Source organism: Physella acuta, unplaced genomic scaffold (assembly GCF_028476545.2).
Source record: "Physella acuta isolate Inbredline_101_S28 unplaced genomic scaffold, ASM2847654v3 ptg000178l, whole genome shotgun sequence".
Taxonomy (NCBI): domain Eukaryota; kingdom Metazoa; phylum Mollusca; class Gastropoda; family Physidae; genus Physella; species Physella acuta.
The window spans coordinates 1,142,953-1,169,735 of record NW_026731697.1 but is presented as its reverse complement, the minus strand read 5'-3'; the positions used below and the strand labels follow the sequence as shown (position 1 = coordinate 1,169,735).

The 26,783-nt window shown below is 40.5% G+C and overlaps 1 protein-coding gene across 2 annotated transcripts; it reads left to right on the top strand.

The window, feature by feature from the left end:
- Positions 1-1,977: 1,977 nt before the first annotated feature.
- Positions 1,978-26,364, top strand: LOC131936417 (uncharacterized). 2 transcript variants are annotated; one of them, XM_059293391.1, is made up of 5 exons: positions 1,978-2,225; positions 18,047-18,362; positions 23,178-23,370; positions 24,220-24,347; positions 25,422-26,364. In XM_059293391.1, exons 2-5 carry the CDS (start codon positions 18,192-18,194, stop codon positions 26,022-26,024), a joined length of 1,095 nt encoding a protein of 364 aa, XP_059149374.1. In that variant the 5' UTR covers positions 1,978-2,225; positions 18,047-18,191; the 3' UTR covers positions 26,025-26,364. The 2 variants fall into 2 exon arrangements, with proteins under 2 accessions (XP_059149374.1, XP_059149373.1); XM_059293390.1 differs by lacking the exon at positions 1,978-2,225 and adding an exon at positions 6,198-6,316.
- Positions 26,365-26,783: the final 419 nt, after the last annotated feature.

Here is a 26,783-nt window from a genome sequence, read left to right as displayed (position 1 = left end):
CCCCTCCCTCGAAAATTTCTAGTGCCTTCCCCCCCCCCCCCCCGGAGAAAAAAGTCTGGAAGAAACACTGTACATATTCGACATCTACAACAAGAAAGTCAGGACTAGAGTTCATCAGGTCACTAACTGTCTACTATAGACATCCCGTCTGCTCACTAAAAGGACGTCTTCATTGGTCCGTGGACAATAGGGTATCTCTTTACGTCGTGGGCTAATTCTCGACCGCCATCTCCAGTCAGCTCAGGTCAAATGCCAGGCGACCGTACCGTACCCTACACAAAGGGTAGGTGTGACACTATTTTTGTATCGAATTACGGCCTGTCCCAGTTCAGGTGGGACTCACCAACATCAACCGTGGCCTCAGTTATAACAATCAACAACGTCGGCATTCGACCATTTAGTTTTTCCCAATTGAATTCAGCAACAATTTTTTTTAAGTTTACAGACTAATTCAGATAACAATGACATTGCTGAAGCGCGGGGCCCCTTCAAGCGCGGGGCCTATGGCGACCGCCCCGTTCGCCACCCCCTAACGCCGGCTCTGGGGGTACCTCACTCACCCAGGGCACCTGACACATCCAGGGGTCCCAGACCCACTTAGAGGCCCCTGGCCCTCACATGGGGGCACCTGACCCACCCATCTTCTCCCCCCTCCCCCCTCCCCAATGCTAGTATGCACTTTAAAAAACAAACTTAACCGCCGTGAATCCAGTCTAGACTAATCTGTCTTACTGACTCATCCTGGAACAGTAAACACCTTTTGTACACCTGTAATCTGACGTCACTGCCACACAGGACAGGTAGGCCTAAAACAGTCCCGGTAAAATACTTGGGCGTCGCCCTGTGTGTAGTCCAGGCATTAAAGTATAAAATACTTAAAAAAAGCTTTTTAAAAAACCACGTTTTTCTTGTGGACTAAAAAGTAGAAAATAACTATTTACATACATTTGATGACAAAAAACGTGGGTACGTTCACCATCAAATTTCCCGACCCATCTGCCCGACCCACGTTTTTTGTCATCAAATGTATGTAAATAGTTATTTTCTACTTTTTAGTCCACAAGAAAAACGTGGTTTTTTAAAAAGCTTTTTTTAAGTATTTTATTTTCTCCTTTTTAGTCCGTTGCTACTCATGAAAAACGTGGTTTTTAAAAAGTTTTTTATATAGTTTATTTTCTACTTTATCTAATCACTTGATTAAGTATGACTTGACTAAGTGTTTTTAAATACACGGACTAAAAAAATTTTGAGCGACCGATACGCTTTAAACAGAGAAAGGGTGTAATTTACGTTGCTGGCGTGGAGATCTACTCACGAATCACGTGATCAAATCTCCCATAAACAAACAAATAAACGCGAAGCTGAGTTAAGGAAAAACGTGTTTATGTGTATTTTAGCATGCCCAGCGTACCAACCGTGTCACCGTTAACAATATGTTACCGTGTCCGTTCTCCTTTTTAGTCCGTTGCTACACATAAAAAACGTGGTTTTTTAAAAAGTTTTTTTAAGTATTTTATTTTCTCCTTTTTAGTCCGTTGCTACACATGAAAAACGTGGTTTTTAAAAAAGTGTTTATAAATACACGGACTAAAAATCTTGAGCGACCAGGATTTGAACCTGGGTTGTCGCGGCCACAACGCGAAGTACTAACCACTATACGATCACGGCCAGCGCGCTCACATCGATTGGGGCCGAAGTAACTGTGTCGATAGGCCTCCAGTCTTGTCGGTATCTTTAGAAATCATGTCCTCAATTTTATGGTCCTTGGGGCGTAATTAAATTAAGCTAATTACGGTCACTAATTGCTAGTTTTTATGATTGCATCTGAAATTGTTAGGCGAAAGTAGCATGCATGCCAAATTTCAGGTCTCTAGAGCAATCAGAAGTGGGCTAATTTTCGATGTCAATTTTAACAACAAACATCCAAACAAACAAACAAACGCGAAGCTGAGTTAAGAAAAACGTTTTAAAAAGTACTAGTCAAAACACCCGCCAGTCGGAACAAGGGAACTAACGCTTAGCCCTGTGTAAGGGGACATAACCTGTTGCAGTGAGTTGAACATTGTCTATGCGTCACTAGACAGTGATCTAGTTGTTTTAGTTTGTGAATACCGGAGTTTCTTGTGGGCGTAGAGGCTACGTTTTGTACAATTTATATTCTTTAAATCCCTGCATTTATTTAATGTTTTTTTCACTGGATTAATCGTAAACAAGACACATTTTAGGTAAGAAAATACGTTCCTTACAAATTTATTCTGCTTTTTTTCTTCAATGTTCACTGCGCACTGAACTATAATGTAAGAAGTTTTAATTAAAAAAAAAAAAAAAAAGAAGTTTTTAAAGGGTATTTTGAACGTCGCCCAATTTCTAAGTCATGCTGTAGGCCTGCTGTTAAAAAAATAAAGCTTCATTTCAATAATATCCCTAAATGTTCTCAACACCAAATCTTACTGTTTTAATTTTCTCAAACATAATATTTAAGTAGTAGGCCTAGTAAATTAACTGATACTTCACACAGCAACGCAATAACACTTATTTTTAGCAGGCCTATACATTATTATTTTTTTAACGCTATTGTGTTCAGCACTATTAAAATTTGTTTTCCATTCACTCCAAAACTTCGTGCTTCAGGGGCCGCTACTCTAGTGGGTGTTACGGGCCTTTCCTATGCAGGGGGGTAATACCAGAAAACAAGGGCACAGAACTCCAGCCTACACTCTACTTAATGAATAACAAACTCGATTGAGTCAGCAGACAGGTTAGCTGGTCTTTAAAGGCAAGCATGGCTGTCTTGTCTAGTCAGAGGTAGAGTTGTCTTGTCTAGTCATAGGTAGAGCTGTCTTGTCTAGTCATAGGTAGAGCTGTCTTGTCTAGTCATAGGTAGAGCTGTCTTGTCTAGTCATAGGTAGAGCTGTCTTGTCTAGTCATAGGTAGAGCTGTCTTGTCTAGTCATAGGTAGAGCTGTCTTGTCTAGTCATAGGTAGAGCTGTCTTGTCTAGTCATAGGTAGAGCTGTCTTGTCTAGTCATAGGCAGAACTGTCTTGTCTAGTCATATACATGGCTGTCTTGTCTAGTCATAGGTAGAGCTGTCTTGTCTAGTCATAGGTAGAGCTGTCTTGTCTAGTCATAGGTAGAGCTGTCTTGTCTAGTCATAGGTAGAGCTGTCTTGTCTAGTCATATACATGGCTGTCTTGTCTAGTCATAGGCAGAACTGTCTAGTCTAGACCAGAAGCGTAGTAACCCTTCCCGGCACCCGGGGACAAACTTTCAATTTGGCGCCCCCCTTGGAAGTAACCTTTCAATTTTTAATTTGCACCCCCTCAAACTTTCGATTTGCATCCCCCCTCAAACTTTAAATTTGCACCCATTTTGGCGCCCCTTAAGGTCGGCGCCCTGGGACATATGTACCACTCCGCCCCCGCCCCCCTTGCTACGCCTCTGGTCTAGACAAACCGAGCTGTCTCATCTTCAAATATAGACCAATTTAACAAGGTTTTACCAGGTGACTAATACTAGAACTGAAACACATAGACAGTCCCACCGAACCCCAAACTCCCAACATATAAACACTGCTATTTTTGTAATTTGTTCTACATTTATTCAACCCCATAATTAAAATACTGCAAGTGTACAGAAATAACTAGGCTAAAGTATTTCTTACACTGGATCTATGCGCAACAGTTGAACAAGTGGAGGAAGTGGAGAGTGGGGTGGGGGGGGGGGGGGTGGGGGACGGAAACTGGAGGCTTCTAACACAAGTGTGCTCAGACATTGGAGGGAGGGGGGTGGAGTGCTCAACTTCACTGGGGAAGTTAGTTCTCTGAATTTTGGGGGAAAGGGTACTTATTTTTTACTGGTGAGGGGTTGGAGGGGGGGGGGGGAGTGCTCAACTTCACTGGGGTACTTATTCTCTAATGGCGGGTGCTCAAACTTCACTTGTTTTATGTCGGTGTGTGTGTGTATGTGGAGTGAAAGGGAGGGGGGGTGTTGCATGACGTTGCAACATGAGTCCCTAGGAGTCTGAGTACAACGGAAGTGACAGACTTCCAACATTTGTTTTATGTTGGGGTAGGGGGTCGGTTGCTCATCCTACATCATGCGGGGAAGGAATGGGGGGGGGGGGAAGACCTTCAAATTAGAGGGTGTATATATAATATAAGCTGAGGCAAAACAGAAATGTTAGAGTAAAAAGATAAATAAAATATACAGAAAAAATCAAATAAAACAGAATATGCTACTGAACAAGGACAGTTGTGTGAGTTACATTCACTGTGTGATCCGGACTATAACCAGCAGTCTTTATCTCTAACGACTCAAGTACGGGATTTGAACACGAGACATTTAGGTTAGCAGCCGTACGCTCTACCTTCCTACCACACTGCCTCGATACGCTAACAGTAAAAAGGCCTATTTTATAAATACAGATGTAGGTGGCATAAAACATATGTTTGAGACACCAAGTTTTAAGAAAGTGATTGAGACTCACACTTCACCAGAGGAGGCAAAGAGTCGGAGGAAGAGGGCTTGTATAGGTAGGACAAAATGTTATGAAATGAACTCTTTTATTTTTAAAAAATATAAACATATCGTATGGAGTTGTTATTTTCAGTAAGTAGCCTATTGATTTCCTGTGTATGTGTAGCAACACTACCAAACAAAACCCCCAGTAATTGATTGGATGATTTTATACGTTTTAATTATAATTATTAAATTATCAAAACAAGTCAAGAAAGTGTTCAAACACAATTTCAAATGAAAAAAACCTGATGCATCAATAAATGAAATTTGTATATAAAAAGTATGTCGCTGAACAAGAACCAGACATACTAAATCGTTGTACAGCATACATACACATCTGAAAGGAAACTGCCTCCAAGTCTGAGCAATTCGCACGACTTTTAAATGCTTCGTATTGATTTGTACAAGATTTCTACAAGACAACTCACCCCCTACATTAGTAGCAATGTCGGACAAGTTTAAAAATAGACATCTTAAAATATAACATTTAGTCTTTTAAAAATTTAATAGAAAAAAAAAGTGAGCCCAGAGAAGCTATTTTGATCTTTGCATACCTTGGTTGCTTAGAAAAGGGGGGAAAATTTTTCTGGACGCAACTCAATTTTGATTTGATTGATCAGGAAGTTTATGTTTTGCCTGAGAAGTGTTGTGACGGTTTAAAAAACGAGCGAGCCCTCCCTCCCCCCCCTCTTCCTCACAACGTGTCAAATTACACAGCAGACATGTTACGTAATTATAGAACAGCACAGAAAAACTTGGTGTGCATGCTGAAACTAGTTCCAACGGTTACAATTTTTATTTCCAGCCAACGCCCTAAATAAATGCCAGATTTTGCGATATCTCGGTTGGGTACAATTGGCCTCATTTTTATCTGGCACAATGGAGGTGATTTTTCCTGCTACTGGGGTTAAATTCTCCGAAATAATATCAACCAACTGCTTCATTCAACTAAACAAGATTATTAATCAAGATGAATAAAATTATAAATCTGAAATAATTATTGTAATTAGCATTATAAAAATTAATACTAATAACAAAATTAAAAATTGAATTACAATTTTATAGGAATAAATTAATTCATGAACTACATGAGGCTAGCTCATATGAATTATTTTGTCCCTCAAAAAATAAGCTCAAAAATCCTCAGTATAATGCAAATATTCGCAGTTAGAAAATGGCGTATATGTTCATTTATATCGCAGGAGTGTAGTGAAGTTGGACTTTATGTTCGGTTAGAATGCTTTAAAGGTTGCCCAGAGGCTACAATCTGCTGTGATGACACGATATAGCTAGGCTATCTATCTGTGTACACACAAATCAACACAAATCACAGTTTACTGTGTACTAGAATAATCGTAACACGCATTAAGTTTATCACATAGCTACAAATACAAGATCTTCAGTTGGTGGTACATTGAATGTACCCTATAGCCAAACATTAGAACCTCAGTTGGTGGTACCTTGAATGTACCATGAAGCCAAAATTTAGAACCTCAGTTGGTGGTACCTTGAATATACCCTTTAACCAAACTTTAGAATCATAGTTGGTAGTAACTTGAATGTACCCTACTGCCAAACTTGAGAACCTCAGTTGGCGGTACCTTGAGAGCACCCTGTGGTCAAACTTTAGAACCGCTCAAGCTAACAGCGTGAATCTAATACGTGTGTACTACGGCGGGCAGACGACAGAACGGTTCAGTGTAAATGTGAAGGCTGCTAGAGTGGGGGAATATAGACGCGCTGATTCTAGCCTGTTGGTAAACTAGACGTGATTTATTGATGTGTTATCGTCTGCTAAGTATGAAATATTAATTTTATTGTGTTAGACAATTTTGTTTTAGCGTAATAGTTCATTAAGGGCGACGCATATGTGTGCAACCGTGTTAATTGTGCAGCCGTGATTATTGTAGAGCCCTGATAATTGTGTAGCTGTGATGATTGTGCGGCCGTGATGATTGTGTAGCCGTAATAATTGTGCAGCTGTGATAATTATACAGCTGCCATGATTGTACAGCGGTTATAATTGCTTTTCACAGCCGTGATAATCGTGTGTACATCCGTGACATGTGCTATATACAGCCGTGATATATTTATGTGTGCACCGTGCTATATATTGTGTATAGCCGTGGTTATTTACAGCCTTGATATTTTCTGTATATAGACACAATAATGCATTCACAGGCATATTATATGCTGTCTACAGCCGTGATATGTGAACAGCCGGGATGTTTTCTGTGTGCATCTGTTGTTGTAGTTGATTGTTTTAAAACTGTGTTTGCTGGGAGTTGACTACAGCTGTTATGACTTCTGCTTTCTACAGCCGTGTTTGCTGTTTCGTGCACGGCTGTTTACAGCTGTTTTCTGCAGCTGTGCTGAGTCCTGCATATCCCGGCTGTCGTTAATCCCACCAACCAGTTTATCAGGTAACTTAATCTGCTGTTGTAAATAGTTTCGATACGAACACAGTCACTGGCACACGTCGCTGTTGTGTTGATATCGCCTTGATACTGATAGCAGGTTGATAAAGCTAATGGCAGGTTGATAAAATAATGTTGATAGGAGAGGGCCAAAGTCGTTGATAAATGTTGTAGGCCTACCATAGGACCAAACTTAAGTTGACAAATGTTGATAGTATAGGACCAAATTTAAGTTGATAAATATCGATGTCATAGGACCAAATTTTAGTTGATAAATATCGATGTCATAGGACCAAATTTAAGTTGATAAATATCGATGTCATAGGACCAAATTTAAGTTGATAAATATCGATATCATAGTACAAAATTTAAGTTGACAAATGTTGATAGTATTGGACCAAAGTATAATTGATACAGTTTGACTGTTAGAAGTTTAATATTGAAGTTGCAACATTAAGCCGACATTTCCTTGTCGCTATTTTTAGCCCAAGTATTTCAATCGGGTTTTCTAAGAGTCCTTCTAAGTGTTTACGTGAGGTCTTCAAGTTTCAGTTCGGTTGACAAACAAGTGTTTACTTTGCTAGTATTTACAGCGCAAGCTTGATGAATAGGCCTATACCCAGTTTTTACAAGCTTTTGTTTACCTGCTTCTGTCTGTCTGTCGTTAGTCTGTCTGTCTTAATCCATGATCCATGGTTGTGATTTCACGTTGGTTGTTGTTGTAGTGATCGTTGTGATTTCAAATTGGTTGTTGTTTTTCTGGTAGTTGTGATTTCAAATTGGTTGTTGTTGTAGTGATGGTTGTGATTTCAAATTGGTTGTTGTTGTAGTGATGGTTGTGATTTCAAATTGGTTTTTGTTGTTCTGGTAGTTGTGATTTCAAGCTTAGGGGTTGTCCATAAATGACGTCACACTCGTAGGGGGGGGGGGAGGGGGTCCGTAATTTTGTGACGATGTGTAATGATGGGGAGGTGGGGGCAGGGGTTCAGGTGGTGGGACGTCGCACTTTTGTATTATAAGAAAGCAATTTTAGAAAACGAATTTTAGCTGTTATTTCGCGTTTTAGAAAACTGTTAATAAATTTTAATAGTAAACGATTAAAATACTCTATGTTGACAGAGTTGAGACAAGATTTTGGAAAAATATATATCGACGTTTTAAGAAAAATTCAATGCGATTTTGAGTGGGGTTGTCATTTTAGGGGGGTGGTCTGGCTTTTTGTGACGATGTGTGACGAACGGAATGAGGGGAGAGGTAAAAATCGTAAAAAAAAGCGTGGCCCCTTAAAAAACACCATTTTTGGTGTTGTGGTATCAAATCATCATTATCAATCTTCACATTTCTGCGTGCTTTGTCCTATAGACATCATTCACTTACATCATCTGTCTGCACATTTGTGTGTTGCCTTCAATATTGTATTTTGATTTATTCTAAGTAAATATCCAGCAGTCAGTTGCTGTTTTATGTGGAAGGCTAACTATATAAATAAGTTTTACACCTTTTTTCAAGTTGCATCGGTACAGTAAAGAAAAAAACACGAATTAGAAAAATACATGTGTAAAAAATAAATTGAGAAGCCCTGATAATTAATGTCTGGTCGTCGTGCCGGTTAATTAATCTGTCATTTCTGTCATGACAGCACGCTGCTGCCAACTGACATAGTGACATCCAACACGACAAGCTAAAAAGGGCACACAGTACAGCTAAGACAAGAGGGCTACTGTTTTTCTACTGCTGGCGGCTGGTGAAAACATTCCTCTGTGGATTGAATGAATCACTGCGGCCTGATTCACACATGAGTAGTATATTAGGTCCCTTTTGGAGCGAATTTGGGATGCGCAAAGGTTATATAGCAAAATACTCGGGAGGAGGATGCGCGGGATGTACAACGACATATAGTAAAATACTCGGATCGGGATGCGCAAAGACATATAGTAAAATACTACGCCAGCTGCCGCAGGGTGGGTGAGCAGGATGTACAATGAGATATAGTAAAATACTACGCCAACTAGGGTTGGCGGAGGTGGTGGGGAAGTAGGTCACCACCGGTGACCTTGTGACGTAATCATTGACCTTGTGACGTAATCAGTCACATTGTGACGTAATCAGCGATATTATGACGTAATTATTGACCTTGTGACGTAATCATTGACCTAGTTACGTAATTTTAATGCATTTTTTAATGAGTTTTAATGAGTTTTTTTAAATTTTTAATTAATTTTTTATTCAAGAGTTACGTAATTTGATTATTTGTTTACTTTTTAATTAATTTTTATTGACTAGTTACGTAATGTGATTTTAATTACTTTGTTTATATTGTGTAATTTTTTATTGACCTAGTGGCGTAATTGGATTTTAATGAGTTTGAATTTAATGTTGTAATTTTAATTAATTTTTATTAACGAGTTACGTAATTTGATTATTTGTTTGATTTTAAATTGTTTACTTTGTTTGTTTACTTGTTGTTTAATTTGTTGGTTTGTTTGAACGTATGTATGTTTTAAATAAAAGACTAACACTATCATGTACTAGAACAGTCTTTGTATACCAGCCTTTAACCAGACATGTAACATCTGTTACGTATCGAGCCACCCGTGAACTTTCCAGGCGCTGGGTGGTTTTTAATGGGTATTATATCGATCGCAGCCGCTGGCCCAGATGATTAATGGCTTTTTTCCCCGCTCGGTTGACGGGTTATGGTAATTAACGCCGTACATTAAGTGTCTCTCCGCGAAACCCGCGTTAAGTGTGGGAACACCTGTTACCACGTTAATCGATTTTACCGAACGCTTTGTTAGCTCCGCGAAGTACTTAGGTCATTATGCAACAGCTGCTGTGCAACAGCTGGGGGTGTAATTAGGTCGATCAGCCGGACATTACCTTGTTGGTTTTCTAGTACGCGTATGCTACACGTATATACATTCACACAATCACACACTAAAATTAGAACAAAAGTCTTCTTATATTTTATTTGTTTATTAACGTTTTTCCAATTCATCAAAGGCTTTTAAAATTTCATCCTGTAAACTTATCAGGCGCTCAAAGCAGACGCGACTCATACAAACACCAGAATTTGTAGGAAAATTAAGATCGGTCCCATCTATAAGCTCTCTAAGATTTAAAGTGTTTTTGTTCATGAATTGGCTAACAATCGCCAATTTAAATCCGGTGTGATTCATCGTTCGTATTTCCGTCACTTTATTGTTACTCCTGGCCACAAGTATCCAATCTTCATTAGACATCTTGAAATAATCTTTTATAATTAGTTCCAATAATTTGAAGTGTTAAACGTGTTATAATACGATCGTTAATATATTGACGACTCGCTGACGCCGAAAAGGGTTGTAATATAACTTTTAAATTTGCACCTCGAGCTTTCTTCAAAACAAAATAGGCTGCATATAGCCCACAACTGTTGGTTAGAATATCTTGTAACACTCTTGAATTGTAAACGAGTGGTCTGTTTGAGTTATTTTTTATAAAAGACAAAATGGCCGGCTCCCGAGGTGGTAAGCCAAAACTATCGAAATAAGTAAATTGCGATAGTCCGTTGAAAAATAGACCAACCCAATGACTCCCTGCCTCCGAGGACGAATCTAGATTGATAATGAATGCCGCTTGCTTCGTTCTATCGAGACGCGCGGGTAACTGATCGCACGCTAAAACGGCAAAGAGAGTTGTGCGTTGCACAAATAAGTCCGCGGCCAGTATACTTTGTAGTTCTCTTGTGTTCATTTTCTTTTATAGGCCAAGTTAGGCGGTGTAATCTGTCAGCACTTGCCTCGTTTTCGAAATTTCTAACACCGAATCAAGTTCAGCATACACAATAACTTGAATCGGGTCAGCTGTAACTTGTGAAAATTTAAGTTCAATAGAAACAGGTCCGGATTTAGCCAATTCAAATTGTTCACCATCCAAAAGACTAGGGCTTAAATCAAAAGCAAACAGGGTATACCCGTTCTTAAAGTTTTTATAATCTATCCCATTACCAGCATCTTTTCCAACCATACCAAGAGCGAGGTTACTATTGAAAAACGCTCTAATGGCTTGTTTCTTATCAAAGTCCATGACCAGTGGTTTTCCCGATAACGAGCGACCATCAACGCTTACATTTAAATACGTCAAGTGAAAATGTTGAAAATTGAAGGGGTTTTTCGTGTAACTTCCATTAAAGGCGGTAGAGGCGACTAGACCGATCACTAAACGGGTCGGTGTTTGACTCATATACAAATTGTCTTGGTTGTGACTTAACATACCTTTCGGTATAGCAAAGGTTTTTATTACAACGCGTTTAAAAGGGTATTTTGCATTTGTTGTCGTTAAAGCCTTTTCGTGTGCGATAGAAATGGCGGGGTTAAGTCTGGCTTTTCTAACCACCAATGTTGCGTACGTTATAACCGCTTTATATCCCTTGTTTGGTTCTGCTGTCAAGAGAGTGAAACTGTCTTTTGCGGGTGTAAGTTTAATTTTAATGTCAACACCATTCAGCATATACCGATCTTGAGCGAAAATGTCAGAGTGTATACGTCCCATCATATCGATCTCATGACTTTCAGCAGCGGTGGTGCGGCGAATCCTATACCCTTCATTATTGTCATCTTTGAATTCATCGAAATAACAGGCTAAGTCCCTCGCATAAAGAGCGGCCGATAGAGACCCATTCTTGGCCTCTTCCCCGTGATTTAACGTAGCTTCCAGATAGGCGCGATACGGATAGGTGTTCTCACTAGCAGTAATTAGCGTATCGTTTAGAGAAATATCCACTTGTGAAAATAAACTGTGCAAAAAATAATTGACGGGTGCGACATCAACGTCCGCTGGTATTGAATCACCATTCGCTAAGGTTACTTTAGCGCGCACGTGTAAATAAGTATTAAACAAATCGAGATAGTCTTCACTGTTACCAGAAATGGCAAATTCTATAGGTGCACCTTGTGCCAAGGACGCCAGGGGATGTATTTCAACAAATTGACCCTCCTCGACGGCAGTTTGTGTCGGGGGTGTACTAAATAAATCCAATCCAGAATGTAAGCACTCACATGAACTCGGGTGAATAAGAGCCATGGTTAAGCAAATATATCTGAATATTTGGGATGCTTCTTCTTAACACACGTCTTCGAATGTTTGTGGTTTGGTCTGCGTGTTAGTTTTATCTGTTGTTCGAAGGGTTCACCCGGTGGTCTCGAGAACCCCCGCTTTCTTCTCAACCCGCTTCCTGATTGGTTTTGTCCTAGGTGATCAACGGCGCCTTGCAATAAACGATGTCCGGCTTCCTTGGCGTGTTCTTTAAACGATTCTCCAACGTCTCTTCCCGCTAATGCGTCGTTTGCAACTTGCAACCCGGTACTAACACCTTCTCTGAGTAAAGCCTTACCTCCCGTCTTTATCCAAGGGAGGACCATTCGACCTAGACCACTAAAGAAACTACCAATACCGTGTCCTCTCTGATTTCGTCCACCGATAAAAACGGGTAAACCATCACCGTACTGGTTACAGTAAAAATCCTCGTACAATTTAGGGTTTCGATGTAAAAGTGTGTGTTTCACCATGGTGTGAGTTATTCGAGATCGAAATGTTTACGTGTTCTAAAATGGAGTGTCAACACCGACGTTCCACTTGTGAATGAGAGCGTTTGTCCCAAGTCATCGCATAAAAGTATTTCCACAGTGTCGAATGAAAAGCGGTTCAGGGGGATGTAGTGTGGTTTGTCGTAAATACGAAAAACGGAACTTGGGTTCTTCTCAACGATCGGTACGGTTCGAAGCAAAGGGACCATGACATCACCAACCGGTCTCGTTTTTACGAGGTCACAATAGACGAATACCGTTTTTACTTCGTCTTCAGGGAGATGTTTCTCCCTAACTCTACCAGGAATATGTAAATAGCCTGTCAACCTGTCACGGATGGTACTTTCTATTCCAGCCGCAATTACTTTTACGACAACTTTCTTAAATCCCTTGTTACAGTTTGAAATTATAACTTCCACTTTTTGTTCATCAATATCTCTTTTTATTAGTTTTTTAATAGCGTTAACAAGCGGGTCTATGTAATTATTTTTGGTCTGTCGTACTCCATATATGAAAAGGTTAACGTCTTCACCTTCTGTACTGGAATGATACTGGAGCCAAATTTGATGTTCTCTAAGCATACAAAACGCGTTCGGCATTTGAATCTCGACCAGACCAACTTCGTAGTGTAAACTCACATCGATAGTCTGTGGTAATTTAACGAAAAAATGCCCAGCCTCGTTGTCTGGAAAAACATTCGGTGATGTATTGCTAGGCAGGGTCACATAAAAACTCATTGTAAAATTTTGGTCCTTGCAATGGTTGGGTTAGGTAAAATATATCCGAGACAGCTGGATAACAACACGACCCAGAGTTTTCCCTCTTTGTCGTCGACCGTTCCACGCGTCAGATTAAATAGTGAAAAAGCAATGACGACAAATATAACCAACATTTGAGAGATGAAAACGATTTCCGGTCGTGTCCTTAGTCTACCGAACCAACTCGAAATGGTCGAACCGATAGAAGACGTGGTGGATCTGGGTCTCACCTCGATCCCACCGAACGGTCTGAGCGTTTCTTCCAACACGGGGTCATCCAGACTTAGGCTTTTTACCGTTTCCTCCATCCTTAGTCTTTATATTTCGAAATGTCTCTAGCTGAAATCCAACTGTTGAATGAAGGGTTATAACCGAACCACTTGACTAAATACTCTTTACCACCGACACCCTTTCTTTCTTGTATAATTTGTTCGACGCGGTACACTTTTTTGTCCCCCACTTTCTGAAGCTCCTCTTTGTAAAACGAACCTTTCACTTCTTCACCTGAATCATCTTTCAAGACGTATGTTACAGGCGTTGTCGCGTTCACGCGGCTCACCGTAAACAGTTCTTCCGTCCACGACGGGGTATAACCCTTTTTAAACGTGTTTCGGCTTTGGCCGATCCGTACACGATCACCTTCGTTAAATACTTTTCGATAAGTAATGTCCCCATGTTCGTATAAAGTATTCCAGACCCTTTCTTGATTAGACAAATTAACATTCACAGGGGCCATACGAATACTCCTATGGTACGAGTGGTTATAGTTGGTGATCAAGTCGTCTACGACATCAATGTAACGAAGACGATTTGTTTTTGTAAAGTACCGCCACATTTTTTCTTTTAATGTTCGATTGAATCTCTCAACTATAGCCGCCTTAATATCTTCATTCTCAGTGGTAAAGAAATGAACGCCTTCATCTTTAAGAAATTTTAAAAATGTCTTGTTGACAAATTCACTACCTTTGTCTGTTTGAAAATTTATAGGTTTTCTAGTAGTAAATATTTTACGTACGGCCTCCGCTAGAGCCTTACCCGTTTTTTTCTTTATCGGAATCGCCCAGGCGAATTTGCTAAACACATCGATGCAGGTCACTAGGTAAGAAGCACCACCATTGTACTTTCGTAACATGCGCATATCTATAAGATCCGCTTGAAACTGGTGATTTATCCCACCTGTGATGGTGGCGCGCCTCTGAAAGCGTCGCCGAAGAGGTTTATGTAACGTGTAGGTATCCTGATGACTTAACCATTCTTTAATTTTCTTAGTTCCAATTTCAGGGTGCTTAAACACACCGCCGTAGGCACCTGGTCTGCTAGGATCATAGTAATGTCTTTTTAGTGTTTGGTTTTTTCCCACGCGTCCCATTTGGTAGTGCTTGTTTTAGTTTTCTTACTTCTGGTACGTTTCGATGGTGGTGTTTTTTCTACGTGTGTCTTCGTTTTCTTCGAGGGGTGAATATCAGAGTCAGGCGAGCCGGATTTCGTTTTAGTTTCAGATTCTGTTATGTCTATCGTTTCTTTTTTAGGTTCGGTTATGTTTTCTTGTGATTTTTCAACCTCAGTCGTTGGGGTATTCACGGTGGATGGTTTCACATCGACTAATCCTAGGGACTTGTTTCTATAATCGCTAAGTCGCGTCGTGTAGAGCTGTAGTGTTTTTTGATATTGTCTCACTTTGTCGTGTGGTGACAAATCTTCCCTATTTAAGATATGTTCCATTTGCATATCCAAAAGGCGTAGACTATCGTTGAGTGTATCGGGTGGTACATATGCTTTTTGTTGCATAGACTCTAATATTCGAGGATCCATTAAAAGCATTTTCCTGGCCATCTTTAAAATCCCAAGACACCTTTAAGCACACCGAGAACTGGTCCGAGTAAAGCACCTAGGAAACCACCGGTCTGCAAAATTTGCTTTCGTCTTTTGACGGTCAATGACTTTTTGGTAAGTTGTCTCAAGTTCACTTTGTGACGACGCAAACGTCTCTTCTGACCGGGCGTGAGGGGAACGTTGCCTTTTAAGACATTGTGACAGCACTCGCATAACGTTTTTACGAGTTGTGGGGTAGCATTTTCGACAACGGCTTTCACGGCGGGTGCTTTGGCCCGAGCCAAAAACCTTAACATCTCACCTTGTTGTTTTACCGACTCAGACATGGTTGCTTTTATTTCGGGACGTAAACGACTTGCTGCTCGTAAGAAAAGATACTACTGCGTAATCTCAGATTATCCGGTGTTTCCTGTCGAAGGTCGATCAACAAATAACCATGAGGGGCCGATGTTGCGTCCTTAAAACTTTCCTGGACATACGAAACGCGACCGGGATACATTTGTTTTGCCAAATTTGTAATTTGTGAACCGTCTCTAGGGTTCTTGAACAACACTATGTAATGCGAATTGAGACTGATGGTTCTTTGTTCTTTATTTTTCCCGAATAGGTTTTGGACAATATACATGACACTAATATTACGATGGTGACTCCCTTTCGTAAACAATTTTGTAATTCGCTCATCTGTTTCCGCCATCAAATCATCGATGACGACTAGACGTCGACGTTTTCCATCCCCCATTGATCCATTTTCTAAGTCAGGAAGACCTTCCACAAACTGAACGTTCTTTATGGTATCAAACAAAGGTTGCCACTCCGCGTAACAGTAATAAATTTCCTCGGGTGCCGGATCCATCATCTCTGACACCTGGGATAAAAAGGTTTTGACAAATACTGTTTTACCACTCCCAGTTGGCCCAGCGATCAGAGCGGTAAACGGATGTTTCCATCTCGGATCCATCGTTTTAAATGGTTGATTTACCTTCCAGTCAAAAATCTTATATAGGATACCGAGTTACATAATTTACAGGGACAAGTAACAAAACAATAACACATACTTGTCTTTTAATATAAAAGTAAGAAAGTGAGTTTCTGTGATTGTGTGTGTGTGTGTGTGTGTGTATACGTGTAGCATACGCGTACTAGAAAACCAACAAGGTAATGTCCGGCTGATCGACCTAATTACACCCCCAGCTGTTGCACAGCAGCTGTTGCATAATGACCTAAGTACTTCGCGGAGCTAACAAAGCGTTCGGTAAAATCGATTAACGTGGTAACAGGTGTTCCCACACTTAACGCGGGTTTCGCGGAGAGACACTTAATGTACGGCGTTAATTACCATAACCCGTCAACCGAGCGGGGAAAAAAGCCATTAATCATCTGGGCCAGCGGCTGCGATCGATATAATACCCATTAAAAACCACCCAGCGCCTGGAAAGTTCACGGGTGGCTCGATACGTAACAGATGTTACATGTCTGGTTAAAGGCTGGTATACAAAGACTGTTCTAGTACATGATAGTGTTAGTCTTTTATTTAAAACATACATACGTTCAAACAAACCAACAAATTAAACAACAAGTAAACAAACAAAGTAAACAATTTAAAATCAAACAAATAATCAAATTACGTAACTCGTTAATAAAAATTAATTAAAATTACAACATTAAATTCAAACTCATTAAAATCCAATTACGTCACTAGGTCAATAAAAAATTACACAATATAAACAAAGTAATTAAAATCACATTACGTAACTAGTCAATAAAAATTAATTAAAAAGTAAACAAATAATCAAATTACGTAACTCTTGAATAAAAAATTAATTAAAAATTTAAAAAAACTCATTAAAACTCATTAAAAAATGCATTAAAATTACGTAACTAGGTCAATGATTACGTCACAAGGTCAATAATTACGTCATAATATCGCTGATTACGTCACAATGTGACTGATTACGTCACAAGGTCAATGATTACGTCACAAGGTCACCGGTGGTGACCTACTTCCCCACCACCTCCGCCAACCCTAGTTGGCGTAGTATTTTACTATATCTCATTGTACATCCTGCTCACCCACCCTGCGGCAGCTGGCGTAGTATTTTACTATATGTCTTTGCGCATCCCGATCCGAGTATTTTACTATATGTCGTTGTACATCCCGCGCATCCTCCTCCCGAGTATTTTGCTATATAACCTTTGCGCATCCCAAATTCGCTCCAAAAGGGACCTAATATACTACTCACATGCCACAACAGTGGTCGTTTGTTTAGTGGGGTGGCATTTCTTACCGGGGGCGTCTTCACAAAATGTGGGGAGAGGGGGGGGGGGTGATTCATCAAGTCTGCATGTACACAAATAAAAGGGTGGGGGCGCTAGGCGTGTTTTTTTAAATAATATTCTTATATTTAACAAAAGTAAATTATTTTTGAAATACGACTAGGTTGTATGTGCGTGTGTTAGTGTGTGTGTGTGGGGGGGGGGGGGGGGGGTCGGATCAATTCAACATATTTTATGGATCTTACCTACCCACTGGATAAAAATATATATTACACTCATCCATGATACAAGAAGTAACTTAAATGTCGTTTTCTGGAGAAAAACAAACAAATTTTCAAATCCTAGGTACAACTTTCCTTAATCGCGTATAGAGAAAACTTAGCTTACAATTTTAACATAAAAAAGATCCATTTTCCCCAAAAACAACATCAAAAAGTTCTAGCTGCCCTCCCCCCCCCCTCATAAAACAAAAACACGATAGAAAACTGACACGTTCTTTACGAAATGCCACCTCCCCCCCTTGCACTTGCAGTTCCTTATGTATCTGACCGTCGCGAAGCCAGAATGCCACCCCCTCCCCCCCCCCCCCCCCCCCCAAGCTGTTATGCCTTTATGGATAAGACATTTCAAAAGCATGTCCAAGATGTATATCTATTTTTTGTTTTAAATATTTTTTCAGCGTACCGAGGAAATCCGAAGCAAACCCTGCTACGTCAAGTCAGAAACACATGCAGCGATAGAGTAAAATACAGCCATAGCCAACCATAGCCAGCCATAGCCAACCACAGCCAACCACAGCCAGCTATAACCAGCTATAGCCAGCCATGTTGAGCCACCACTTCAACAGCAAGTCGGAGATCGCGTCCTCGTCAGACGGCGTGGATCTGTACAAGTCTTCCCTGGCAGACGTCGGTGACGTCACCTACGTTTGGAGGGACCAGCCCAAGAGTCTGAGCGAGATCCTGCAGGAGGAGACGCTGCCCATCATCGTCAAGGTAAACGGCAGGGAAGTGTGTGGGTCTTGTACGTGGGTTGTTGTCATCCCCGTCGTCATAGCAACAACAGCTGGTAGACATGGAATTGTGGGTCTTGTACGTGGGTTGTTGTCATCCCCGTCGTTATAGCAACAACAGCCGGTGGGCAGGGAATTGTGGGTCTTGTACGTGGGTTGTTGTCATCCCGTCGTCATAGCAACATGTGGTGGGCAGGGAATTGTGGGTCGTGTACATGGGTTGTTGTCATCCCGTCGTCATAGCAACATGTGGTGGGCAGGGAATTGTGGGTCGTGTACGTGGGTTGTTGTCATCCCGTCGTCATAGCAACATGTGGTGGGCAGGGAATTGTGGGTCTTGTACATGGGTTGTTGTCATCCCGTCGTCATAGCAACATGTGGTGGGTGTTAACGGTATTAGATAAATGTAGTAATATTATTACCGTGTTAATTGTAATAATCAGTAAAATGCTGGTATTCAACCGGTAAGAGGGTCTGTGCCGCTTCTTTACCGGGAATATAGTAAAATTAAATGTAATTTTCAGTATGTATTCAACTGTCACGTGCACTAAGTCACGGACAGGGTAAAGTAATAATAAGTTTGAGCAGCTAATGCAGTAATATTAATAAGTATAATAAGTGAACTTAATAGTGGCAAGCTGAAGGTCTGATGCCTACGCTACAATTCAATGTGCGCAGTTTACAGCCTTAAAGTAATAACAACCTGGTCCGATGACCTCTTGACTCTGGCAAGGGTTTACGGCCGGTGTATAAAATACAATATCAGGTCCGATGACTACGGGTCAACTCAATGCCCGCAGTTTACGGCCTGTAGTAAAATACAAATAACTATAAGTTACTTAAAAACACAAAGTTACTGCAATAGTACAATTTAATTTATTATACTTTTAAAACTTAAACATACGAATCATACTTATTTATATGTATTACAAACCATACAGTTATTATAGAATGAATGAAGTAAATAACACAAAACCATGCACGTAGGAGTAGGGCCGACGGCCCAAACGCCGCGTGCGACACCACCAGCTGAGCTCAGTCCTGGAAGAGTGCGAGAATCCTTTGTTGCATCCCCTTATATGCATTAAAACATTGGCGGTGTGTCACGTGGACAATCTAGCCAATCAGAGAGGGGCCTGTGAGGGGGACGAAATATAAGAATGTACGTCAACTTAGTTGTAGAGGGGGGGGGAGTAATAGAGCAGGTAGAGGGTGGTGTAAGAAAAACATGGAGCTAGGCCTAAACGGTTTTACCGTCACACCCCCTTTCCTCGCTAAAATTTCGTGGTAACGCAATTTTTAGCGGACCAGAAATAAAACAATATCTTTTTATGTGCCTTTCAAAGTATGGTTAAACAAAAAAAGTAAATGTACATTGTCTTTAGACGAAAAGTGAATAACATTGAAACATAGGCCATTGACATGAAAAATGTGTATACAGTTGCCATGATAGGCGAGTACAACATCAATTACAACATTGTGATATGCCATAAAAGGGCATAGTAAACAAACATTTTGTTGTGGATGTAAAGTGTAATAAGACAACAGTGAATAATGACATTTTTTTCAGTATAAGTTTACATTGTATTCAGGAAATTAACTAACGCTAAGTTCTGTTTTAGAAGTATGACAACCAGGTACGCAGTAATTGACTGTGCTGTTAGTTGGGGACGATAAGTCTGATTCGGTCCGCAAGGGCGAGAACCAGTTTTTGGTGCTAAGGGTGATAATTGTAACTTGCTCTGTTGATTATCTACCCCTTGTATAGCTGCGACAGGTAATTCAGGACCGAGAGCGATCCTCCTCTTGTCGGCGAATTTTTTTCCATTAGCGAGGGGCTGGTGAGGTTTAGTATGTAGACCTATGGTGGGTAGAACCATGGGGCCGATAAGGTTGACAGTGGTTGGTTTGTTGTTTTGTCTCCTGGGCTCTTGACGTGCTGTGTAATTAAGGTCGACTGGAGCATCCGGTGCTGTGTTTATTGATGATTCAGTCGGGGCAGGGGAAGTAATTTTAACGAAGTCGCTTTTATGGCTCAGTGTAGCATCATGAGTGTTATCTTCTGCCTGTGGCAGGGTTGGTGTGTAGGGAGTAGCGGGTGTTGGTTTAGGTCCTAATATGGTCATGTTTTTCAGCTGCTCAAGCATTGCCTGCTCGGCCATCTTTAAGCGTGATTCCGTTTCGGTCCTTCTATTTATACGTCCCTTCCAAATAATAATTCTTTCAGCTATTGACACGCTGGTATTTTCTAAAACTTCGTCTTCTTGTTTTTCGATTGATTTGATACTATCCCATTCCGATCTTTCAAAATTATTGAAATTGATCTCGATAGCCACTTTAATTGCTTGTAATTTAATTTCTTCCTCCCACTGTGGCTCATTTAATCTTTCTTCCTCGTCTAATCTTCTACGTCCGTCTTCTTCCTGCAAGTCCGCTAAGTCCTCTATGTATCTTTGTCTAACAAATGCACTGAGTGCCGCCCCTTCGTAGCCATAGTCAATGGCGTACCTGATAAGGGCGGGGATGCTAGTGGAGCCACTCATTATGCAGCCTGGCTAGGACGTTGACACTGGTAACGTGACACGCGTGTGCTCAAGCCGTGTACCGGGTTACGCCTAACAATAAACTAACTAGAAGAAAAGTATTCGACAGACTAACAGAAGTAGGCCTATTCTACAAATAATAGACTACTAAGTTAACTACAAGAATTGGAGACCAGTTTTAAAATTAAAACTAAAGGAATCAATGTAGTAAGTCAGAGTCAAAATCTAAAACTTGACACTTAGCTACAATTCCAGTGGTCTTGCCCTTCTTGTGCAGCCGTCAGTTGTACAGAATACTTCTTGAGCAGGTAGCAATAACACACAGAAATATTTTTTCCAAAAATTCAAAGTAAACAATAGCAGTAAAATTCAAATAGATATGTGAAACAGCAGGATTTATTCAATTACGAGTGGCTAACTCGTGTCTAGTATTTAGTTTGACGAGCCCCCATGTTAACGGTATTAGATAAATGTAGTAATATTATTACCGTGTTAATTGTAATAATCAGTAAAATGCTGGTATTCAACCGGTAAGAGGGTCTGTGCCGCTTCTTTACCGGGAATATAGTAAAATTAAATGTAATTTTCAGTATGTATTCAACTGTCACGTGCACTAAGTCACGGACAGGGTAAAGTAATAATAAGTTTGAGCAGCTAATGCAGTAATATTAATAAGTATAATAAGTGAACTTAATAGTGGCAAGCTGAAGGTCTGATGCCTACGCTACAATTCAATGTGCGCAGTTTACAGCCTTAAAGTAATAACAACCTGGTCCGATGACCTCTTGACTCTGGCAAGGGTTTACGGCCGGTGTATAAAATACAATATCAGGTCCGATGACTACGGGTCAACTCAATGCCCGCAGTTTACGGCCTGTAGTAAAATACAAATAACTATAAGTTACTTAAAAACACAAAGTTACTGCAATAGTACAATTTAATTTATTATACTTTTAAAACTTAAACATACGAATCATACTTATTTATATGTATTACAAACCATACAGTTATTATAGAATGAATGAAGTAAATAACACAAAACCATGCACGTAGGAGTAGGGCCGACGGCCCAAACGCCGCGTGCGACACCACCAGCTGAGCTCAGTCCTGGAAGAGTGCGAGAATCCTTTGTTGCATCCCCTTATATGCATTAAAACATTGGCGGTGTGTCACGTGGACAATCTAGCCAATCAGAGAGGGGCCTGTGAGGGGGACGAAATATAAGAATGTACGTCAACTTAGTTGTAGAGGGGGGGGGAGTAATAGAGCAGGTAGAGGGTGGTGTAAGAAAAACATGGAGCTAGGCCTAAACGGTTTTACCGTCACAGTGGGCAGGGAATTGTGGGTCGTGTACGTGGGTTGTTGTCATCCCGTCGTCATAGCAACATGTGGTGGGCAGGGAATTGTGGGTCTTGTACATGGGTTGTTGTCATCCCGTCGTCATAGCAACATGTGGTGGGCAGGGAATTGTGGGTCGTGTACGTGGGTTGTTGTCATCCCGTAGTCATAGCAACAACTGGTGGTGGGCAGGGAATAGTGGGTCGTGTATATGGGTTGTTGTCACCCCGTCGTCATAGCAACAACATGTGGTGGGCAGGGAATTGTGGGTCTTTTACATGGGTTGTTGTCATCCCGTCGTCATAGCAACAGCTGGAATTGTGGATTTTTTTCTTCTTCTTCGTTCTTAATTTTTAGTGTTGGAAGAGACTTTTTCGAATTTTTAACAACCGTGAGCTTTGCCGACTCGACCACGCCTCCAACACAAATAAGTATGTTATACATGTGGATCTTATACATGATATTGTCGTTCAGATTCTCAAAGCAACAATTGGCGGTACTCTCAAAATAAATAAATAATTAAAAATGTAACTTAAACTTTTAACCAAAGACAACTCAAACACCTTAAAGTAAAAGCAATACCTTTTAATTCGAAAAAAGTAGTTAATTAAACAAAGCCGCTTTGTATAATTCATAGTGTGTGGCTATTTATCTTTAGTTTGTATCTGTGTAATGAAATGTAATCTTGACTTCCCAATCTGCCCCTTACTGCTGTATAAGAAAATGTAATGTTAGCTAAATGATCTCCCCCTTACATACTTGCAATTAAATGGAATCTCTTCTAACCAACCACCCTCTTAGATTATGTGTCATCAGAATCATTATCTTTACATATGTGTAATGAAATGTAATCTTTGCTAACAATCTCTTCCTTACATGTGTGTAATAAAGTGTAATTAACCTATCCTCTCTTACAGCTGTGTAGCGAGAATGTAATTAAAGAAAAGGAAATACCAGTGGACTTAAATCAACCTCTGATACTGTACAAAGACACCAAGGGGAAGAAACTCCACGCGAGAAATATACGCGCTAGGACTGCCACAAGGGACACAACCCGGTTTATTTACGACTTGATTGGACCCCACGTGACTTTTTCGGAAACGTTTCCAGGTCAATTTTCAAACTTCTTGCCAACATATATTTTTTAATTTTAAATATTTTTTTTTAACCCAACCTTAATTAACTATTCAGTTTCATCTCCTAATAAATATTTTCGAAATCGAAAGAAAATTAAAGGTTAAATGAATCCCCTCACCCTAAAAACGTATCAGGTTTAAAAAACTAACCCATTTAAATTGTAAGCCGATATTGATTTGGCGATATTAATTTTACACTAATTAGCACACATAGTTTTTTAAACTTTTTTTTTTAAAACAACCGATGTTTTAATTTTGGTTCAAAGACATTTCTAAAGTTACTCCCCTCCCTCCCTCCCTAACCTTTTCCAACGCAATGCCAATCTCTTCCAGTCCTTTTTGTCGCGTATTAGTTACAGATGGTCTGTTAAACAGTTCGAGTACATGTTTGGTCTCGTTGTCATGGCAACGTGTTCATTGCGCAGCCTGTTGCCATGACTACAGCACCAAACAGGGTGTCATCTATCTATCGCACATGTAGAAACAGAGAAAGACACCGAGACAGAGACACACGTACACTGAGATAGGAAAACTTTAAGACAACAAAAAAAAACAGCACTGAAACACAAAACTAGTTAAAAAAATACACTTTAAGAAAATAAAGAAGAGATACACCGTTGCTAGATTCTACTAACTAAACAAATAAAAATGTACTTTCTATATTTTAAATTTTAGAATATGCTAGTTTGAGAACGTTATTAATACTATGTACAACTTAAATAACGCAGTGTGTAACGAATCCAGCAATCCACTAATCCACCACTAATCCACCACCAATCCACTAATCCACCACCTATCCACTAATCCACTAATCCACCCACAGGTTTTTTCAAAGAACTGGACAGCAAGGACCATTACCTGGTGGCTGTGACAGACCTCTCGAATGTCATGCCAAAGTCATTTGTCAGTGTGGTAGAATGTCAGGGGTACCTGTGTATCAGCCAATTAGCTGTAAGTTTCATTTGTTTAATGACCGAATCTTTAATCACATACTAGCTGTAAGTTGTATTTTTTAGTTACCTAATAATTCTTCACGTAATGTTCAAATTTTTTTCATGACATAATACTTATTCATATATAAGATAAACTATTTCATTTTAAAATACTAAATAATGATCCATTGTCTTTTATACGGGTAATAGGGCTTGTAAGTAGGCCACAACTTCTCGTTATCGTACTATGCAGCTAGTAGATTTCGAGACTGTAGACTCACAAGCCCTATTGGTCGACCAAGGATGAAATGACGTCAGACAATAAAACTCCCCTAGCGCCCAATAAGTCTAATTTGTAAAAGCAATCAGCATGTTTTACATCTTTTTCTTATTTTTGAGCACAAAATATATGTTAAATGACATTACTTAAACTATCTCTCCCCCCCCCCCCAACCTAACAAACCTGCCTCCTCTTCCCCCTAGCGTTACATGTCCATTACTTACTTACTTACTTAATCCTCATCACTCCCTGTGGAGTATAGGGCAGCAACAAATCTCCGCCATTCCACCCTGTCCTGGGCGAGCCACTTTAGTTCATGCCAGGTTTTGCCAGTAGCCTGTACTTCTTCTTCCATCTCCCTCCTCTATGTTCCCAGTGGTCTTCCTCTATTTCTCTTTCCGGGTGGGTTCCACTTCAGCGCCATGTTGGGGAGTCTTTTTTTGCTCATGCGTAGGACATGGCCCAGCCATCTCCATCTCCTCGTTCGAACTTCTGAGACAATGTCGTTTAATCCTGTCCTTCGCCATATTTCCTTGTTCGGGACTTTGTCGTCCCACTTTATCCTGAGGATGCGTTGGAGGGATCTTCTTTCAAAGCCTCTGAGTCGGCTCTCTCCTTTCTTGTTTAGTTTCGATGACTCTGCAGCATAGAGGAGTACAGAAAACAACCCAATAATTATCCCTATATTAGCTGTGGGTTGAGTTTTTTTATACAATTAAAAATCACTGAATTTATTTAAACTAGCTAAAGTTAATATTTTTTTAAAAATATTAATTATTGTCTCCCCTGTCTCTCCCCCCCCCCCCCCTGCAGGACAACCTGTACCAGAAGACAGTCCTCTCACCCGGGCTGTACCGGCCCATTGAGATCCTCCAGTCCAACATCACCTACACCAACAAGCGCAAGTCCGAGAAGAAGAAACACGTCCACTGCCTCAGCTGCCACGACGAGAGAGGCAAGGTCGTCCTCTTCCCCATCACCAACAAGGGCGTCTTCTATCTGGGGGAGCTCAACCCCAACAAACCCCTCGGGGCGTTGAACCCCGCATGCCGCGTCTACAAATGGACAGGGTTCGATCCCCAGCGCCTGAAAGGGCTGAGAGTGAAGATGATGCACGGTAAGCCGCCAGTACAGGAGTGCCAGTTCACGGGGTTGCTAGAGTTCTGTAGTGTGGTGGAGGAGCACACAGTCATCGGCTCCACCATCTCTTCCACCCCGCGTCTGTTTGAGCTGGCCGTGACGTCAGAGCCGTTCTTCATCGTGGCCGCCAATACGAAAGAGTTGCAGATGGGAAGCGTGCAGCAGAAGTGCCTCAAGTTCGCGAGAAACGAGTGCGACACGTACATGGAGACGGTCAAAGTGAAGAAGGATTATGGGATAGACCAAGCTGAAGACCCTCCTTTAAACACGGACTAGAATAGTCTTTTGTTACATAATCAGATGTCATATTCGCATAACTAGGGACCTTGTGTTCACATTGTATCTGCTACTAGATGCAGCATTTCTACACCACACTGAAAGATATATTTCAGAACTGTTGCTTTCATCGGCAGAAAACTACATTCACTGTAATTTTATATTTATATATCTTTGCTTATACCTCAATAGTAAACTTGTTTATCTAGTGAAAATTGTCTCTGTTACAGTTAGTTACACCAAATTACAGTTAGTCACACAAAGTTACAGTTAGGTAGTCTAAGTTACAAATAGCCACACAAAGTTATAGTTAACCATTAAAAGATCCTAGTATGACCCGGGAACCAACATACTCTAGCCATTGCAACAATGTGTCCATTAACTCTAGAGTATTTACACTGGCTAAATCAAGTACAATAAGAAAAAGACTAGTCTATAAAAGTCATGTATACACACAAGCTACAGACTTGATTCTATAAATAGGTTTAGCTGAGTACAGGGTAAACCCATAAAGTTATTTCCCACAGCTTAAAGCTTTGTGCTTTGACTTCTCCGTTCTGCTTTTGCTATGGGAGCTTTGGAGTACTGTTCAATGTGGCTTGATCTACTATTATACCAGTCCCTGTATACAAAGGTGCAGCCAGCTAGGTTGTCACAAGGTGCAGCCAACTTGGTTGTCACAAGGTGCATCCAGCTAGGTTGTCACAAGGTGCATCCAGCTAGGTTGTCACAAGGTGCATCCAGCTAGGTTGTCACAAG

What these genes read in the sequence shown, in the direction of transcription:
- LOC131936417 (XM_059293391.1), top strand. Translation starts at nt 18,192, where the DNA reads ATGTTGAGCCACCACTTCAACAGCAAGTCGGAGATCGCGTCCTCGTCA. An exon ending in TTTTTCGGAAACGTTTCCAG is followed by an intron (nt 23,371 to 24,219) that starts GTCAATTTTCAA and finishes ATCCACCCACAG; the next exon opens with GTTTTTTCAAAGAACTGGAC. An exon ending in TGTGTATCAGCCAATTAGCT is followed by an intron (nt 24,348 to 25,421) that starts GTAAGTTTCATT and finishes CCCCCCCTGCAG; the next exon opens with GACAACCTGTACCAGAAGAC.